We start from the raw sequence: 19,347 nt of genomic DNA, 5'->3' as shown, positions 1-19,347 counted from the left end.
CCCTTCCATGGCAAATGGCTCAACCTCCCTGATACTGGGGCCAGAGGAGGCCAATAGTTGAAAGCAGAGTAGGCAGCTTATTTGCTATCCTGACAGTTTCATCCCTTGGAAATAAGTGGCACCATGTGCATGTGAGCTGCAGGACCAGGTGAGCAAGGTGGCTGCCGGGCGGGCTGCATGTGTGATTTTGCACACTGAGCAAAGGGAGAAGGTAGGAGACAGGTACTCAGACCAGCTATGGAGACCGGCTACATGCCAGATGTATGCATAATAACACGGGTTCACACAGAAGGGCAGATGAATAAAGAGGGATCATTTTGATCTTAAGCAGGTGGTTTATCAACTGTTTATGCAGAAGTTCTAGGAATCTTTTTGATCAGGATCCAGTTTCGATTTCCCATGCCCTCCAGACCTACTTGGAGAATATTGCCCAGCATAATGATGGTGGCACCATAAATTGCAAGTGTGTTTCTCTAGCACGTGTCCTGTAGTACACACATGCCCCTGCCTAGAGGCCTTTAGCGACGAGCCTGCTGTCTGGAGCCGCACGAGGTCTCCTCCACTTACTCTGCCTACATGCAAATAGGCCTAGCTGTCAGACCTGTGTGTGTACATGCACAGCAGTGACGTGCATGACACACCTATGCATTCCCCAGGCCTGTGCCAGGCTGCTGAGGGACCTTGGTCTCTGCTTCTGCAGCAGGGCTTGGGGAGTACTGTCTGTTGGGTCTGATACACCTGCTAGGCTTCAGGAGGCAGCACCCCACAATTATCACTGCCTCTGAAAAGCAAACAGCCCGGCTCTGCTGAGAGTCCAGCTGAATGCCAGGAAGGGGCCTGGATGGCTCACTTCTCCCTAGGGCTTGCTCCTGGCTCGCTGGGATATCATCCAAAGGAAAGCTCCTAGGAAGGAGAAAATTCGGTCTTGGTCTCTGATGACTAATGACCATAGAGCCCAGGCCCAATTAGCCAGAGGCCGGTCCAGGCCGGGAGATGAGTCACTCCAGCTTGGGATGGATGAACAACCCCAGAGATCTGGCCCTCTGGCTCATCTCCCCTCCCGGTCTCCCAGCCCCAGCCTCCAGTTTATAATTCTGGTCCCGTCCCACCACTGAACCTGCTCAGTCCTGTGGAAGATCATATTTGTAAGCTCAGAGTGTCATCTGCCTGTCCCTAAAGTCAGTCTTGAAGGTGCAAGAGGATAATAGTTTAAAAGGGATTCCTCTTTCACGTTAGCAACACCCCCAATCTCACCAAAGCTGATAAAACCTAACCAATAGCTCTTGGAGAGCCCTGCCCCTGCCTCCCATCACACAGTGGTGTCCTCTGGGCAAATGCATGCCTTCCTACCACATCCACTCATCTGTCCTTGACTGTCACAGTGGATGAGCACACAAAGGGCTCGGAGCAGTGACAGGTCTCCAGCTGACCTTCACTGCCCAGTGCTACATGGAGACCCAACCTGAGGCTCACGTACCCATACTGTGAGGCCAGCACATGGGTGACTTGTCACACTCGGCTACAGAACCCGTTCTAACCCAGGACTCAGCCCTCCACATCTCTCCTGGCAGTGCCCCAAGGCATTCCCTCAGGCAGGAGTTTCCTGTCTGTCTTATGGAGGTCTGGACACTGGGGTGACATCCTGAAGCAATTTTGCAGCTGCCTGGGGAGGTCAGGGCACAGGAAGCCACTCTCCCAGCACCTACATGCCCTCCCCACCCAAGGAAACCAGGAGGTACGTAGGAAAATACAGTCTTTATTGTTCTTCTGAAACAACAAACCAGAAATATAATTTTGCCTTTAAAAATCTTCTGTCTCTGGCTGAAGGTACCACCATTGACAACACCCACCCCTCCCCTCTCTTTCCCTTAGAAAATGCCTAGATCTGGTATTAGCTGGAAAGAAGGAAGACTGTGCCCCTAGCCTCAGGAGACATGTTTAGCAGCCTGCTAAGCAGCATTCCCTGCCTTCCCCCACAACATCCTTCACCTACCATGGTCCTCTATGAGGTGGAAGGATCGAGGGGTGCAAGGCAAGGTGGACATGCCCTGTCCTTCCCTGTTCCTCTTCAGACCCTTGACCTCAGTGTTCCAGTGGTATCTTCCCAGGCCACCACCAAGACTCCTGTCTTGGAGCCAGAAACCAGCCTGATGCCTCCCGACCCTCCAAAAGCCTTGGAAAACTTGTGTCCAGCAGAGGGAGACCTAGTACTCATCTGAGATCAGACTTGCAGGAGGGCACAAACCTACAAGAGGGGACTAGTGACCCCCAAACCCCATACAGCCATCTTCTCACCTGCCGCCCCTTTTGTGTAGGCTGCTAGTAACAAACAGGCCCCCTGGCCCATGCTCTGGTTTGGAACCCAGTCCAGGTGCAATTAAAACCTCCAGAAAGCCAGACTGAGCACATAAAACCCTGGGAAAGGGACCCCACAACTGAGGCTTCTGAGCAGAATGTGGCAGCCCTCTCTCTGCCCCTGGGGTCTGCTTGGAATATGCTGGCAGGCAGTGAGCTTTGGTGAGGGCCACCTGCTTTCCCAAGATGCCACCAATCATGACCCAGTCCCCGCCCCAAGGTCCCAGGCCTAGAGCTGCTTAAGATGGAGGGGTGAGGGGTACAGAGCAATGGTTCTTGGGCTGCAGACTATAGGAGTGGAACTGGTGGGTGTCCCCATGGGGCCTGGCAGTGATGATGTCCTTAGCGCTGAAGAAATGCCCAGTGGTGTATGTGCCTGGGCTCCCGGGAGGCTGCCATCCACACATGCTGTAGCTTCAAGGCCTCTGGGCCGGTGTCCCTGGAAAACCCAGCAGGAGAGGTGTGAGAGGGTTACCATGGTGACAGGCAGTCTCATCCAGCAGCACCACTTTGGCCCACTTCAGAGAATCTCAAAGGAAGCCTTGTGTTGTCAGTGTGTGCTTCTCCCCCTGTTGACTTGAGAAGATTGCGGTGAGCAAGCAAAAGGTTCTGTGGCCTGAGGGCTAGAGATCCAAGGGGAAACATGTCTCTACTGCCCAAGTTCTCATGACCTGTGTCCATGTGATTCTGTGTGTGTATGTGTGTGAGAGAGAGAGAGAGAGAAAGAGGGAGAAAGAGACAAACAGACAAGACAGAGACCAAGAAAGAGAGAGATTTCCAATAGATATAATTGCGCTGGTGATGCTGAGTGTGTGTGAGAATGGATAAGTGAATCCAGGAGCAATGCAGTTGGTGTGGCCTATAGCAGATAGAGAGACCTAATGGCTTCAGCAGAGGGGGTGTGTTATAATCATGTTTCTTAGAGCTGGGTCCAGATGCCATGGCTGGTGTGATTGTACATTAGTACTAGCAGTTGAAAGCTGGACCCAACTCCGACACTAAGGGCAGCTGAAAATATATTCCTGGCTTAGAAGAGGGTCACAGAAGTTGACCCTTGGCCCCCCTATCACTTCCTCCCCACCCCTAATGCAGATGAGGTGCTATGAGCAGGAGGTAGGGAGAGTCACCCAGTCTACAGCCAGGGCAGGAAGGGCAACAGGGGAACACTGAGTCCAGAAGCCTCCACTTGCACACATATCATTTCTTCCCTATGGCCAGAAGCTTAGGGAGATCCCCCAGGTGTTCCAGAGACTTGGTGGCTCAGAAAGGAGCATGAGCAGGAGCCTTTAGCACAAGGGTGGCTTCCGCAGAGACTTGGAAGTTCATGGAGACAGCCGCACTGTGGCTTGTTTGCTGGAGGGATGGGGAGGAGAGGGGAGGGGGGGCTATGGTGGAGGGAAGGGCAAGCCCTTACTGAAGCAATCCCCAGCGTGCTCTCCCAGCCCATCCTACCTAGGCCAAGTGGGGCTGGGCTCTCACGCCACAGAAGAGATCTGCTTCTGGTCTTCATGCTCACCCTCCGGGTCCCCCATTAGGGGCTGCCTCTTCTTGAGCTCCCGGTGGTACTTGGCCATAAGGGAGGCATAGATGCAGCCATAGGCAGCAGCCACCACCATCATGATGCAGACAATGCCACAGACAACCCCCGCGATGATCACCGTGCCGATGGCCCGCCTCACGCTCACCGGCCGATACCTCTGCTTCTGGGGGCAAGCAGTGCTGGGCTCGGGCTCGGGCTCAGCCCCTGGCTTGGGTTTAGCAGGTTCAGGGCTTGCCTTGGTACAGGGTGGCCCAGGAATATCCAGCCCAGCTGAGCTATTCTCATCCTCCAGCTGGGAGCAGTAGTTGAACATCTCCATGGGGACCACACGCATGTCCTTCCCCCTCAGTTCCTTAGGTAGGGTGCAGGCAAGCTGGTCCAGGCGCCCCCCTGCATCCAGGGAGAAAAAAAGGAGGAGATGACGAGACATGCAGAACCTGGACTCCCTCTCCCCATCCCCAGAAAGCCCAGAAGGTCTAGTTTCTATCAGGAATGCAGTCAGTCCTGAAATCACATCAATAGGAGAGGAAGAGAGAAGAAAAACTAGCATTTATTAAGCCAAGTATCATGATAGGTGAGGTACATATATCATGTCATTTCATCTACACAGAAGCCATATGAAATGGATATTACCATTATTCCCATTTTAGAGCAGCACACAACCATTTCAGTCAAGCCTGCTCCCTCCAGTGTCAAACTGATGCACAAGAGTAAGGCAATGCTTATATATGGAGGTACTCAGGGAAGAGTTGACAATGCAAAGATAGAGCCAAGAACCCTGCCCAGGCTATAATTCTTCTCTTCTCCTTGCCCCTGAATCTGCCCGTTCACTATCTGTAAACCCAGGGCACTGTTCTCCACAGTATCTAATTACTCCAGAGCTCCTCCCTCTCACAAACAGGACAAGTTAAAGCCACTGTCACAGTGACCACGCTTCCATGCAGAACCTTTTGGTTGCCCAAGACCACCTATTTGGAGAAAAAAGGTCGGGTGATAATGTTTTCCTCTTCCTTTTTAAGAGCAACTATAACCCCTTAGCACCCCAACCACAGCATCTCTGAGTGAAGCAGCATCTTGAAAGGAAATCCTGAAAACCCATGAGGGCAAAGGAGAGGGGGCCAGTGCTAATGAGGGGGTGTGGGCAGCAATAGGGGCATGGGCTAATCACAACAATAGTGATAGCCACACAATGGTGAAGTCATGAGGGCATGTAGATGAAGAACATGGGTGGGGTAAGAGAGAAAGTAGCTGAGGAGAATCCCCTAGGATGTCAAAGTCAGGTTTTGGCATTCTATCCACTTCCAGGCAAGGGACACCCCCCCCCCCTTCTAAATGGCCCCTGCTAAATGTGCTCCTGCCAGTCCATCACTCCCAGGTCCATCTCCCAGCACAGCTGCTGCAAGCCTCCTCATACAACAGATATGCTTCTCCTGGGATGCTGATGAAAACACCCTGGGATTTTTTTTTAAAGAAATGCAAGGTTGAAAACAACTGTACTATTGAAATTTCCAAAAATATATATTCCCATTCCATGCCCTTTTGTGCTGAGAATTTAGTTCCTGATGACTATATGAAAGGACAAGGACATTCCCTTGGGATAACACATGGGTCTGAAGACACCTGGTTTCTAGTTCCCCTATGCCACTGACTGCCTGGGTGACCTATGGCAGGTCTCACATCCAGTGAAATGTGTCCAAGAGCCACCTCTGTACAGGCAGGAACTGGGTGCTGAGATGGGGACAACCTCACCTTCCTGCTCCAAAACCTGAGGTTGAATCATCTTGCACAAATTATTTAATTTAATTGCATTTGAGTCTTGTTTTCTTGGCCATAAAATAAGAACAGCTAACTCACTTAACTGCTATAGGGATTAAACAGATAATGTACATGAAAAAATATTTGTAAACTGGAAGCTATATTAATTATTATTTCCCAACTCACAAAAATGGGAGAAATTATCATAGTGACTAACATTTTATGGCACTTTACAGTTTGTAAAATTTTTTAATTAACTAACACATGAGAATATCACCCAAATAATTGAGATGGTGGCTGGATATGAAACAAAAGGAGTAAGACTGAGGAAAAGCATTAACACTCTTCATACTGATTCACTCATTCAGCAAATATTCATGGAGCATCTACTTTGTGCTGGGCACAAATTATGTCTTATTAAGTCCATTTGCTATTATGGATATTACTAACAAATGAACAAATAAGTGAATAGGTTTCATGGAGGACTTACTTTATGCTAAGTACTTGTCAAGACACTTTTTGTGCATTACTATTTAATCCTCACAATGATTCTATGAGATAGGTGTTATTTGCCCCATTTTACAGATGAGAACACTACCACAAAGAGGTTTCTCAGGATCCCACAGCTAGTAAGTGAGTGACAGGGCCACACATCAAACCCAGATCTAGCACTTTTAACCATTATGCTCACTTCTTTGCCCTCCTTTTCCATTCCATTTTATAGTCATTCTAGAACTTTCCCAGGTTAACAAAAAGGGGAAGGGAAAAGAGTAAAACTAAAGATAGGTGGGGGCACCTGGGTGGCCCAGTCAGTTGAGCATCTGATTTCTGCTCAGGTCATGATCTCGCAGTTTGTGAGTTTGAGCCCCGCATTGGGTTCTGTGCTGACTTCTCAGAGTCTGGAGCCTGCTTCAGATTCTGTGTCTCCTTCTCCCACTGGCTCCTCCCCCACCTGCACTCTCTCTCTCTCTCTCTCTCTCTCTCTCTCTCTCTCAGAGATAAATAAACATTAAAAAAACCTAAAGACAGTTGGCTTATTAAAAGCTTTGAATATAAAACTTCTTGAGACAGAGAGTTGAGATCATCATCAAAGTGAAAATTTGGTTTTATCTGTGGATTTAAATTCCACACTCCTGAAACTGTAGATATTTAAGAAGGTATTGTATTATTCAGAAGAGCAAGGGTGTTTTTTCTTCCTCCTATCATGCCGGGGAAGCCCAGAGGCATACCTGGTGGGATGCAGAGAAAAATTATACTGAGTCTTTAAGTTGCCTCATGAAACCTACGGAAGTGAGATCAAGTTACAGTGAGTCAGTCTAAAAGAAAAAGAACAGGAAGGAGGCTGGGAGCTGGGAGGGGTACACAGGGAAGAAAGCGTATCAGTAGAACAGGAGGGAAAGCAGCACGGGCCTCTCAGCCCTGCTGATGATTTGGAACCGAGGCTGAGACTCTTCCAGCCAGCCCTGCTGGTAGAGAGGTAGGACCACCCCCTTCTCCCTGGACCTCAGCCCTGAGTCAGCGCTCAGCCTCCAGGAAGTATGTTGGGCCAGGGGGTGACCCTCCCAATTCCTCACACCCAGGCAGGACTAGCTGTGCTTACCTCGGTAGGAAAACCACTCCATCCAGTGCTTGAAATCACGTAGGTTACAGTCGCATTCCCAGGGATTGTCCCCAACCTGCAGCAGCTGCAGGCTTGCGAGGGGTTCAAATGTCAGCCGGTCCAGGTTCTGCAGACGGTTGGAGCGAAGTGATAGGGAGCGCAGAGCCGGGAGTCCATCGAAAAGGCCAGGGGGCAGCTGGGCCAGGCCGTTGATGGACAGGTCCAGGTGGCGAAGCAGGGGCGAGTGCTGCAGCAGGTCCCTGTCCAGGGTCCTGATGCTGTTATTGCGCAGCTGCAGCTCTGTAAGATTCGTCAGGTCCCGGAAAATGGAACGGGGCAGCTGGTCCAGGAAGTTGTTGGATAGGTCCAGCCGCTGCAGGCTGGACAGATTGGCGAATGCCCAGCTAGGCAGGGCACTCAGCTTATTGTTCAAGAGTAAGAGGGTTCGGGTGGCAGCGGGCAAGTCCGGGGGCACCATGGTGAGGCCTAAGCCACTGCAGTCCACCTCCAGGCTGCGGCTGTCACACTTACAGGAGAAGGGGCAGGCGGGGAGGGCCTCCACAGCATACAGGGTGATCCAGCAGGTGATCCCTGGAGGGGAAGAGAACAAAGAGGTGGAAAGAAAGCAACAGGCTGGGGGTTATCACCTCCTGCTTCTATGCCCTCCTTTCTAATTTGTATCATAATGGCCTCTTGACTTTATCTGTTTTTGGCCCAAGCCACAGTCAATACACAAACCTTTACTGACCACATAAAAAGATAATTAACAAACCCAAAGCAGGTCTATATTATTGGACATCACACAGTGTCAGTAGGGCTTCTTGCCTCCCAGCATATCTGGCAAAAGAATCCCTTTAGTGGAGTACAGTCCTGCAGAATGGCAGACCTGAGTCCAGAAGACAAGCAATGTTGTTCCACAAAAATGTCCCAGCTTGCAGGGCCTCCCATGGTTGATCTTCTTGGGAGTTTGGGCCCACTGACACCATAGATGTTGACAAAATAAAGGATCTAGTAGTCAAAGAAGCCTCCTCCCTTGTTCCTCTCCCAGTGTCACAGAGAAGGATTCTCTTTCCAAAAGAAAATGGCCACACTACTGCTTCCTTCTCCTCTGTACCCCCACCCCAACTTGGAGCTGTACTAGGCTAAGACATGCCATGCATGGAAGCATGAAGACCAGAAGCTTGAGCCCATCTACAGTCCCACTCCAGAGACCACTGTGGAAATGATGAGGATAAGATGCACAATTCCACTTCCATGCTGAGGAAGAGTTGGGCACAAGCCACTTCACACCATAGGTCCAGAAGTTTCCTATTTATTCTCATTCTAAAACCTGCCATGAACTTAGGCTGGGTTCCTGTTCCTAAGGGCTACAGAATGGACCCATTAACAACATTCCATTAGTGGTCCTATGTTTTGCCCAGGACCCCTCTGAGTAAGCTCAGAGCCTAGTCTGGGGAAGGGCTGGGGGGTGGGAGAGGGGCCTAAAAGAACAATCACAACAGAGCAGTTCATCCTATTGCCCAGCAGCCCTTTTTCAGAGTGACTGCGAAAGTTAAGTGTCTTCCTGAGTATCAGAGAAGCTTGCTCACTGTGAAAGAGTTTTCTCTTTCTCATCCCTGGGATGAGCTCAAAATAGTTCAACTTCACTAAGTCAGCACCCGGTCTGGCAAATTACTGGCCCCATCTTGGATGTGGGATTCATGCAGATCTGACAGCACGTGGGAGGCTGTAGAGGGCCAGGGGTGGGAGTGCCCTTTTGTGCTCTCTCTCTTCCGTTCATGGCATGTCTTAGGCTAGTGCAGCTCCAGGTGTGGGGGTGCAGAAGGGAAGGGAGAAGTAGTGTGGCCATTTTCTTTTGGAAAGAGAAGCCCAGAGGAAAGACCCTAGCCAGGGAAGTGGCAGAGAAGTTCAGACCCAGTTCGTGGCCCAGGTGGCCCCACCCAGACAGGCAGCAGCCATCCTGACTTGAGTGCCTGAATGAATCTGTGTCTGGTAGATGTCCGACTGTCTGGTGTCCTCAAGAGCAGAGCTTGAAGGAACAGTAGGGGACTGTCCTGCCCCTCCACATACACACACACACACACACACACACACACACACACACACACACCTGCAGGGTCACTGACAGCTGAGAAGCAGACTGCAAGGCTGACACCTGAGCCTCTTCATTCTCAGGGGGAAATGAGCACAGTCATGGCCATGGGAGCCAACTGGTGACCCTCCCTGGCCACATGTGGACACCTGCTGCTACCTGTCACCCTCTTACCCCTCTGAGCCCATCTGCTGCCAGGTCAGCCTGCCCCCACACTACCCCCACTATGCCATTTGAAAATCAACATTCTTCAGACTTTACTTTCCACAGGAAAAAATTCAATCCATCCAGCTTCCCTCTCAAAAGGATCAACATAACCAGAAGCCATTATTCTCCCCCCCTGAGAAATTCAGGGTGACATAAAAGCTCTGGTGACAAGAAAACATAATCCTGTATTGCAAGGTGTTGAATGATTCCAGAATGAGGTTGAAAGGGGATCTGAGCAGCTCGGGGATCAGCCATTCTCACATGATGAATAATTCAGGCTGCTTATGTAGTGGGGCAACCACATCACAGGACTGACCTTACGAGGGGAGAAGTCAGGCAGAATAATGTCTTTTAGGACTATGTCTTACCTCTTAACCACACAGCCTTGGGCAAACAAGTCCTTACAGACCTCAGCCCTCTCCCTCATGTGACGAGAATTCTCAGGGCTTCTTTCAACCTGACAACTTAAAGCCTTTCTTATGGGAAATGGACGCCTCAGTCTCCTCAGAAGGAGGGGTGGGACCCAACCTGTAAGGTCCTTCCAACACCACGACCCAGGAGCTCTCTAGCTCCCTCCATTTCAGAGCTGGGAAGTCTGAGGCAGAAGAGAAGTCTCCAGGCTCACCCAGCCAATGAAAGAAAAGAGGGAGACTCGCCATTAGAACAAAAGGACTCTCCTAAACTGGACTTCTGGGCACAGGAACAGACTCACCTAGGAAAACAAGTTCACCCATCATGGCCTCCAGCTCCCAATTTAACCACTAAAGCTCTCAGCGTCGATTCTTCCTTTGCCACAGATGCGTAGCATGGGCAAGATTTTAGAGGGCAACCTCTGGCCCCCAGAGCCCCCTGCAGCCTGGCATGCATCCCTGCATGCCAGGCTAGCCCCTGCCGCTTGCCCCCACCCCATGGTACTCACAGTAAATCTGCCTCCACAGCACGGCAAGCCCGGTCCTTTGCTCGGGGCCACTGTCCCGGGCCAGCATGGTGAATGCCACAGCTCTCAAGGCCCTGAACCTCTGGGGAGAGAGGAGCCTCTCGGTGTGTGCTGTCAGTCCTGAGAGAGAGAGAGAAAGAGAGTGGTGAGCAGGCACTCGAGGCCCCATTCCAGCCCAGGGGTTAGGGAGAGGGCCAGGTGTCTCTTTACACTCCTTGTCGTCCCCTCTCCTGTTCTTCTCAGCTCAGCTATGGTTCCCTGGGGGGTGGGGGTGGGATGGGTACGAGGGGCAGAGAAGCCAGGAATCTTTCCACTTCCCTGGGTGACTGGGGAGGCAAGGAGGGCAGGCTCCGGCCTTTGGCATAGCACTGGGCTCTGTGTGTGGGACTCTTCTGCATCCTCTCCCCTGTCTCTCTTGTTGTCTCTCTGGTGTGTTGATCTCTAAAATGTTTTGGAAACATTTTATGGTCTCCTTTGTGGGCTTTCCCCCATGTCACAGATGGGGAAATTGAGGGATCTGTCTACCAGGTAAGCAGAGTAAGCGCTGCTCTTACCATGGCCCCCGAGGAGGCAGAGTCTGCTGCTGAGTCAGGTGTGCAGCCTGGGCCTCGCTCTTGCTGCCGGATGGCCTCCTGCTTCCCCTCCACCTTTGCCTGAAAGGTGAGGTGCAGTGCTCTGTCTTCCGCCCGCTGGGCTATAATAAGACTCATCAGCTCAGGGAGTTCATGCAGCAGCTGTCTATGCAGGAGACAGGGGCAGGAAGGAGAAGAGGAGATTTTGGAGCACAGGGAGGGCTAGGACTGGCCCTGGGGCTGCAAGAAGGCAGGTTTCTCTCGCAGATGATGAAAGAGGGGTACTCACCCTGTCTAAGGTCTCAGGACCTGCCATGCCCCAACCCTATGGCTAATAAGAGGGACATGGACCCTCCTCTGGTCCTCATTTCCTTCCAGATATGGCTAAGGCCCTTAGACAGAGGCCAGAGCCTCCACTCTCCCAGCCCCAGCAGAGGAATGGGAGAGGAGACTGTGGTGGGCTGCCCTGCAGCAGGATGGGACAAGGTGGGGAAGGGGACAGAGGAAGGGAAGACCCTGCCCACAGCCCAGCCCCTCCGGCTCCCAAAGGGCACCGTCCTCTCAGCCCACTGCTTCTGGCTGGCTCCTCTGGTTTCCTGCTGCAGCCTTCCCTCTCCTCGCCCCCTCCCCTGCCCCCATCCTCCGGAGCCAGGGGCAGAGTTAAGCAGGCAGCTGAGGAGGTGGAATGGGCTGCTGGGAAGCTAATGCGTTCAGCTCTGAAGTCTCTGCACCCAGTGAAGCGAGTTTCCCTCAGGCATTTCAGGTCCTGCTGCAGCTCCTGGTGTCTCTCACTGCCTCTCCAGCTCCCACTCTTGAATCCAGCTGCCTCTGGTGACAAAACCCACATAAAACACAGCGACCCCTGCGAGAACTTCAGCTGTACTACCAGCAAGAGCATCCTGGTGTGTGGGGGTCTTGGCTTTGCCTTCCCCCCACCCCTCCACCGGGGGGGGGGGTTCCAGGTTGTACAGGCCTCCCAGAAGCTGGCAGAGACAGCCACAACAACTGGCCCCTGACATGGGGCGTGGGGAACAGCCAGGTTCCCCACACTGCCTCTTGGCTGAGGTGTGAAGAAGCCTAGAGCAGCTCAGGTATCTTCTCCAGCTGTTCTCTCAGGGCCAGGCCCCCATAGGCTCCTAGTTCGGAAGCCCAGGCAGGCAGGACTCCTAGTTTCCTTCTGGTCCACCACTCCCTAGCTGTGCAACCTTAAACAAACCCGTACACTCTCTGAGCTCCAATTATCTTATCTCTAAAAGTGGTGATCGTAATACTTCATGGGCGGAATCTCTGTGTGGATCCATTTAATTAAGGGAGGAGAGTTAGCATTTACTATATTTAGTACACATTACCTTAGGAGAGAATTCAGGCGAATGTGCCCAGCTTGGACTTGAGCCCATGATAGATGTGAGGAAACACCAGTTCCCTTCTTCTGTGGGTAGGGGAGAGCAGCTTGCAACAGCTCTAGGTAATGTCTCCTTCCTGGTCCCACCAACCTCACGCATGTGTTTACTTCTCTATTCCTGAGCAGATGGGCCATCACATGATGCTCATGGCCAGACACCCCACACACACAGGCTTCACAGACTTCCATTGCAGATGACAGTGTCCAGCCTCTCTGTGTCCCTCAGGCCCTGACCCTCAGAACGATCTGTTTCTCCAGCAAGAACCCTCACATCCAGAGCTCACAGCACCCACACAATATTAGGCAGCTTGGTGGCCATCCAAGGCACAGAGATGAGGACCAACTTGCTCAGGGTCACACGCTAGATCAGAGATAGGTCATGGGCTTCTGAGCCTGGCTGCTCATCCACTCCCTGGCAACTGTGGGGTCTTAAGGGAAGACACATATGTCAGGGCAGGGTGCACATAGGCTCCCAGACACGTGTGTGGAGCTTCCAACATAGCACCTGGTGCAAACACACACCCACAGAGAGCTGTGCAGTTAGGCACATGCTCACACACACACACACACATGCACACACGCGTGCACACACACATGCCCTGCCAGCAGCCCTCCAGCCCTCCTCTTCAGATGCCAACAGTCAGCACAGTGAGATGCCTGGCAGGTCCCAGAAGCCCCCAGCGGACAGATGTACAGGGGCACCTCCAGCCTAGAAGGGAGGTCTAAGGAAAACCCTGAAGGGCAACCTCTACCACAGGACTTTTTCTATACCCAGACCCACAAGGGTGCTGGAGACCCAATCCAGGCCTCCGCTCTGCTCTTTCCAGCTTTCTGCAAGGAGACAGGTGGCAGAGAATCCCTCTCACCCAAGCCCAGGCCCTATGTCCACCTGAACCTCCTCTCCTCTTTCAAGCAGGTTCTCCTTTTCCACCCCACTTACCCCTCCCTGACCTCAGTGTCACACCCATGGTGAGCCGAGGAGTTGACCAGCAAGCACCCATCAGTGGAGACAGTGGCCTGGAGCAGGTCCTGATGCCCCATCCCCAGACTTAGACAATGTCACCTATACAAGGCAAGTCAGGCAAGTTGCCACAATGCAGACCCATAGGCATCATCTTTCGAGGTGGCAGGGCACTGTTGACCCTAGTATCTCTGGAGATATGTGATGAAAACAAAATCCCCCAGGCCCATGGGTGGGGGATGGGGGCTTCACCTGTGCTCCCTAGGGAGCTGGCCCTGCCTCCGTGGGCACCATGGAAGTGACCTTTAGGGAGATTTGGGGCTAGAACCCAGCACTTCCTGGCTCCTTGGCCCTTTGCCCACAAGCACACCTCCAACCAAAGAAGCCCTTCCTACCCCCAGAAGTATCTAGCCTCATCAGGAAAGGGGATGACCTACATTAGGAGAGCAGCTGCTGCAGCAGGCGCTGGCCGGCTGCTGGAATAAATTTACACTGTCTGAGAGGGAAGTCCCACCCAGGATGGAGAATGAAGGACAGAAGAGAACAGGGAGGTCCTGCCAGAAAGATCTATCTCCAAGTCCTACAGCTTCCTGGCTCTGGATGCCAGACCTGCTCCTAATCATCATGGGACTCACTGTCCCAGTCCCAGAGACAGAGACACCAGAGAGAGGGGCTGGGCCCCAGCAGGAAACCCCTGCCTCCTTTGCCAGCCTGTGCTGAGAGAACCAGGATTGGAGGATGGGGCCAAGGAGCTACAAGCAATCAGACGGAGAACCCCTGAGAACCCTTTGCTACTCGGCATGGTCCATGGGCCTCACCTAGGCATTTCTTAGATGTGGAATCTCAAGTCCCACCCTGGTCCAAATGAATTAGAATCTGAATTTTAACAAGATCCCAAGCTTGAGAAGCACAAGACGAGATTGCTTCTCCCCCAGTAGGCCCTGGCACCTCCCAGGAGGCCATGCCAGTCAGTCTCTGGAAGCCAGGCCCCATCTCGGAAGCGCCAGTGACCTGGGCCGAGTGGGGAGGATACTGACACTGGCACCCCCTTCAAAAAGCCTCTGTATGGGAAGAAGCGGTGACCATAGCCACAAACGTCTGTGTATAGTGTCCTTGGTCCTCATAACAACTCTCTGAGGTTGGTATTACTTTTAACACCATTTTTGCAGATGGGGAAACTAAGGCAAAGGAAATTAAGTAATTTGCCTCTGGATAGGCCCTGGAAGAATGAATACAGCTTTGGGTTCAAGCAGTCTGGTGACAAAGCTACTAACTCAGCTGCCTTTATAGGCTTCTCGGTCTATTCTGTTCCTGGTCTGTTTACACACGGAGGTTCCGGGTATAAGAAGGAAAAGGCAGAAAAGGGAGACGCAACCTTTCACTTATACAGTACTTCACAGTTTACACAGCATTCCCTCACCCACTGTCTCACTGGATCTGAGGAGGCAGAGGTTTAATGCCCCTCCTCCTGATGAAGAAACAGGGTCTGTGAGGTCCTGGACTCAGACACAAGCCCGGTCTCCCCCTCCCAGCCCCTCCTTCCAGTAGCATCATAGATGTAGGGAGAAGCCCCAGGTGGCCAAGATCTTAGGAAAGGAAGGGAAGGGGGCTTTCTAGAAACCTTCCGGCAGAAGGTTGGGTGCTGAGGTGAGGAGGGTAGGCTGGGAGCTCCAGGGAAGCCAGGCGTGGAGGATAGTGATAGAATGAGAGGCAGCAATAAGAGCAGAAGGTTCCACGTGCTCCTGCTGAGCTGAGTGGGTGCAGCATCCCCTGGAAACTGGGAGTGGGGGCTGCTTCCCGGGTGGGGCACCTCACCTCAGCCCCCTGGGCAAGGAGCAGCCAGCCAGAGCCCCCAAATCCGAGTGCTCAGGTTAGGTCGGTGCAGAGCCATGGCCTCTCTGTGCTTCTGCCCCTTCAATTCCTCCTACAGACAGAGATAATCCTCCAAGTGGAGCTGCCTCAGACCCCAGCTAGAAATCTCCAGCACACCCACCAGCAGCCTGGTGTCCACACCCTTCCCCTGATGCCTCTGTCACGTCCATCTCCCCAAGTCAAGTGTCCAAACCATACAACTGCTTAATGCCTATTGTACCTCAACCCAGGGTTCCTGACTCCTGGGACATCATGCTGTCCCTGCCATTCACCTCCACTGGTATCTCTCCCTTTGGTCAAGTATCCCTCGTTGAGGACAAGGCTTCTGCACGCCCTCAGCATCCAAGACTCACAGGACTTACAAGCAGAAAGGGACTTCGTAGTCGCTTGTGCACCCACTTCACTCTGCAGAAAGGTGAAGGTCACAGGCGGGTGAGAAGCACCAAGAGGGTGAGAGGCACCTGCACCGCAGAGCGGCCTGAGCTGAGCCCTGTTTGGTGGGGACTGTGCAGGGCTGGGCTCTGCACCTGCTGCCTCCAGTCTGGCCATCTGGGCCCTTCCAAGAGACATTCTCAGTCTCTTCCTGCCTGTCACCCCCATAACATACACTGCCCAGGCAGTACGGAAGCAGGTTTTTTTTAATCTCTCTATCTGTACTTGGAACAGGCAAACCTTCCTGGTTCATTTCAAAATGCATACCCCATTCTCACTCCCAGCTTCCTGCATCCTGGTTTCCTTGTTGAATATTCCTGATCCCAAACAGATCCTCTGCTAATCAGAACAGAAACACCCCCTGAGTCGTTCCTCACCAGAGCCCCTCTCTGTTGTGAACAAACTAAGCACGTTCATTGAGGTCATGGATCTGGGCTCAGGCCATGGCCTTGGGTCGGGGCGGTGGGGGGTGGGAAGGGGGACAGAAGAGCCTTGACCTGGGTAGAAGGAGGGAGAACCCGAGAAGAGAGACTGCCTCCGCTCCAAGTCCTTCCTCCCCAGACACCCCAACATTACATAAAGGCCCTCCCCTGCCTCCTCCCCATGATACCCATTCCATCAAAAACAGCCCAGTAGGGCCCCTTGGCTTTAGTGCCTAGGAAATGGGAATAAGGTTTGCTTATCTGGGCCCCAGACACAGCTTCCAGCCAAACCCCAAAGAAACCAGATCGGTTGCTTAAGAAACCTCCCTCCTTCTCCTGCCACCCCCAGGCTGGCTTTCCTGGGCTCCCTCTTTTGGCAGTGCCCGAGACAGAGACTGTGGCAGCGGGGAGGTGGGGTGGGAAAAGCAGGAAGCTGCTTCGGGTTTCCCTCCTGCTGGACTTCCCCCGCCCCCTCCACGTGCTCAGCCTCCCCTCCCCTCCCCCAGCCTATGTAGTTATCTAAGCTGCCGGGTGTCAATCTGAGTCATGCCAAGGCAATGCCCAATGCGCCCTGACAGCCAGGTGCCACCCTCACCATCACCCCCAGAAACTCTGAAAAGCTTAGCTCAAGGAAAAGACAAAGCAGTCACTGGAACTGAGCTGGGTGGTCTGGACTCCTGGTCAGACTATCCTCTTTGCATTGTCAAAATGGGCCTCGGGGCTGCTGAGAGCAGCTTTCCTGATACAACTCAGGGTGTCCATGCCCCACTGGGTTGGGAAACCAGGTAGGAATGGCTTGGCCATATACCACCCTCTCCCCCTAAGCTGAGTCCACAATTCCCACCATGGCATAAGGCTTCTGAACCCATTTATGGATAGAGGACCTGGTGTGTAGCTGGGGGACACCCTGAGCAAATTCTCACAAGCCTGGATCCATCCCCTGCCCCTGGGACCCTGAAGGGCTGGGAGCAAGGCCTCAGGCTCACCAAGGAAGAGCTGCAAGGCTTTTCTCCATCGTCCACTCCCAGCCACGCCCCCACCAGGGAGGCTTCCCCCACAGCCGCGTGGACCCATGTCCATGTAGGGAAGAGCTCCACTGCACCCTGTACAAGGGCAGCTTCCTGAAGGCCGACAATCCCGTGCTGAGGGCATCCTGCAGAGAGGCTGCCCCAGGTCTATTCCCAGACCTCAAACAGCATAGTCCTCCAGCCTGCCATCCCCACCCCCCCCCCCCGCCCCACCAAGCTGTCCTCTGTACCAGCCCTGTCACCAGCATCCCTTTCCATAGCACCCAAGCTCCTCAGGCTGTGTCCGGGAGCCGGGCAGGCAGACAGCACAGGGCTCTCGGCTGGCACTCCCCGTGCTGCAGGGATTGGTTTCTATGCCCCCCAGGGCCTGTCATCTGGCACTGGCACTGCCCTCCTCTCCCCTCCCCTTCCCCAGCTGCCCCCTCCCCAGCAGAATCCCAGCTCACCTCCCCAATGCTGTGATGTCAGAGTACCCCTGGGTCCTGTATCTTTGGGTCGCCCAGATGTCCGGTACTGAGCACTTCCCCAACCCCAGCCATCGCTCCCAGGCAGCAGGCAACAGCCACTGTCTGTGCAGGGCCAGGAGACCCAGCAAAGATGGGCCCTGTTCCCTGTGACCCAGCTACCCTGCAGCCCCACCGGCCCTTCATTCCTTCTCTCCAGAGGACAGCACTCACCTTTCTTCACCCTGACCGCAAGCTCCTTAAATCAAGTAGCTCTTAGCCGTCCAGCGAGCCCCTCCTGGGATTCCTGGAGAAATCCAGACAGCACTGCCCAGCGGAGCGCTGGGGGCACTGAGTCTCCAGTCGCCCGGCCGGGAGCAGGGACCTGGCACGCAGCGCACAGCACGGGGGAGAAGGAATGCCTGCCGCAGCTGCCAGGGGGACGGGGCTGCTGGGTCAATAGCAAACTGAGAAGGAAAGAGGGAGGGACAGAGGGAGACCGATAGGAAAGGGGAAGAAAGGGAGAGGAGGGGAGCGCGCGCGTGTGCGCGCAAGCGAAGAGACGGAGCAATGGAGTGACAGCTGGGGGTACATCTGTGATGACAGCGACAGTAGCACACACAGGCGCCGCGCGCACAGGCGCACACACACCGGAGGCGCTTGCGGCCAGAGGGCAGCGCTCACCCTTGAAATGCTCACATTTCGGTGGAAAAAAGCACCTATGGATTAACCGCTTCCAACTCGAAAGGAGGAAAGCTGTTGAAAGCCCTTGTACCCTGTACCTCCATCTTCCTTCCCCAATGTCCTCCAAGCTCTCCCTGCCCCGACCGCCGCCCCCCTCTCCTGTCTCTCCCCTTCCCTTTGGAGAAAGAGGGCCAGGACCCAGAGGGCAGAGAGGCCCCTAGGAGGCTGGGTCTGTCTCCCGTTCAGAGATCTGCAGGGTAGTATCTTCCATCCTGCCTGTGGAAAAGGAAAAACTAAACCCTTTTCCCGGTCAAAGGGTGATTTATTCCAGAGAGGGTCATTGGAGGGGTGCACAGGACAGCCCATATGCCTGGCAGTCCTCCAGAAAGGGGCCCTGAGCCACACAGAGCTAGTGTCATGGTCACACATAGATTACTGAGCTTCAGTGACCCCAGACCAGGGCTATTTAAGGAAGTAAAATGCCAAGGCTGACAGGCTGGGAGCTAAGGGGACTGGAGCTGGTTGACAGGTTGTCTGTAGTGCCCTGGGGTGAGCCCTGGAGGAACCAGGGGTAAATGCAGCCCCTCCCCATCTGACTTGGCTTCTTTAGGCTCCTTGTTCTTATCTAGATGAGGTAGGCTTGCAGAAGGGAAGAGACTGGTATTCAAGAACTCAGAGGCGTCGTTGCTAACCAATCAGGACAAAGAAGTTGAGGAAATTGATATTCCAAGAGATGGCAAGTGTCTGATCCAAAGGCAAAAGACACCAGCAACTAAGCCAGAGGAGGAGTCCCAGCCTGGGGCACAGACCCCTAAGTGACCCTTCCTTGCATCTCTTAAAATCTGCCTGACAAGCAGGTGGCATGGCACGTTGATAATATATGTCAGGGGTATCCCGGTGTCCCTCTTCCACTTTACCTGTGTTCCTTGGGGGATTCACCATCAGGACTGGGGCAGAGGTGAGGGTCAGGTCGAGAAACCCCCAAGATGCCTCTGACAGATGCTCCTGCACCATCTTTTCTGTCTGCCCTGCTGCACAACACAGC

The 19,347-nt window shown here is 53.4% G+C and overlaps 2 protein-coding genes across 13 annotated transcripts in view; one reads left to right on the top strand and one right to left on the bottom strand.

Annotated features, from left to right (window-relative positions):
* The window catches only part of CACNA2D4 (calcium voltage-gated channel auxiliary subunit alpha2delta 4), a 112,992-nt gene that overhangs the window by 71,109 nt on the left and 22,536 nt on the right, over window positions 1-19,347 (top strand). The window lies entirely within an intron of this gene.
* On the bottom strand, window positions 1,741-18,419 carry LRTM2 (leucine rich repeat transmembrane protein 2). Of its 4 annotated transcripts, none has more exons than XM_086714434.1 (6): window positions 17,853-18,419; window positions 11,041-11,224; window positions 10,469-10,606; window positions 7,251-7,841; window positions 3,872-4,285; window positions 1,741-2,794 (listed from the first exon to the last, which is right to left on the bottom strand). In XM_086714434.1, exons 3-6 carry the CDS (start codon window positions 10,533-10,535, stop codon window positions 2,772-2,774), a joined length of 1,095 nt encoding a protein of 364 aa, XP_086570560.1. In that variant the 5' UTR covers window positions 10,536-10,606; window positions 11,041-11,224; window positions 17,853-18,419; the 3' UTR covers window positions 1,741-2,771. The 4 variants fall into 4 exon arrangements, with proteins under 4 accessions (XP_086570560.1, XP_025785861.1, XP_086570558.1 ...); XM_025930076.2 differs by having other exon boundaries at window positions 3,808-4,285; window positions 17,853-18,414; XM_086714432.1 differs by having other exon boundaries at window positions 1,741-4,285; window positions 17,853-18,416.

This window comes from Puma concolor, chromosome B4 (assembly GCF_028749965.1).
Source record: "Puma concolor isolate L17-30 chromosome B4, mPumCon1.1.hap2, whole genome shotgun sequence".
NCBI lineage: Eukaryota > Metazoa > Chordata > Mammalia > Carnivora > Felidae > Puma > Puma concolor.
This window is presented reverse-complemented; position numbering and strand designations above follow the sequence as displayed.

Excerpts from the sequence above, each read along its gene's own strand:
- LRTM2 (XM_086714432.1), bottom strand. The coding sequence starts at position 10,535 with ATGCTGGCCCGGGACAGTGGCCCCGAGCAAAGGACCGGGCTTGCCGTG. Across the intron at positions 7,842-10,468 it reads GCTGTGGAGGCAGATTTACT|GGATCACCTGCTGGATCACC; the intron begins GTGAGTACCATG and ends CTTCCCCTCCAG. Across the intron at positions 4,286-7,250 it reads GGAGTGGTTTTCCTACCGAG|GGGGGCGCCTGGACCAGCTT; the intron begins GTAAGCACAGCT and ends CCCTGGATGCAG.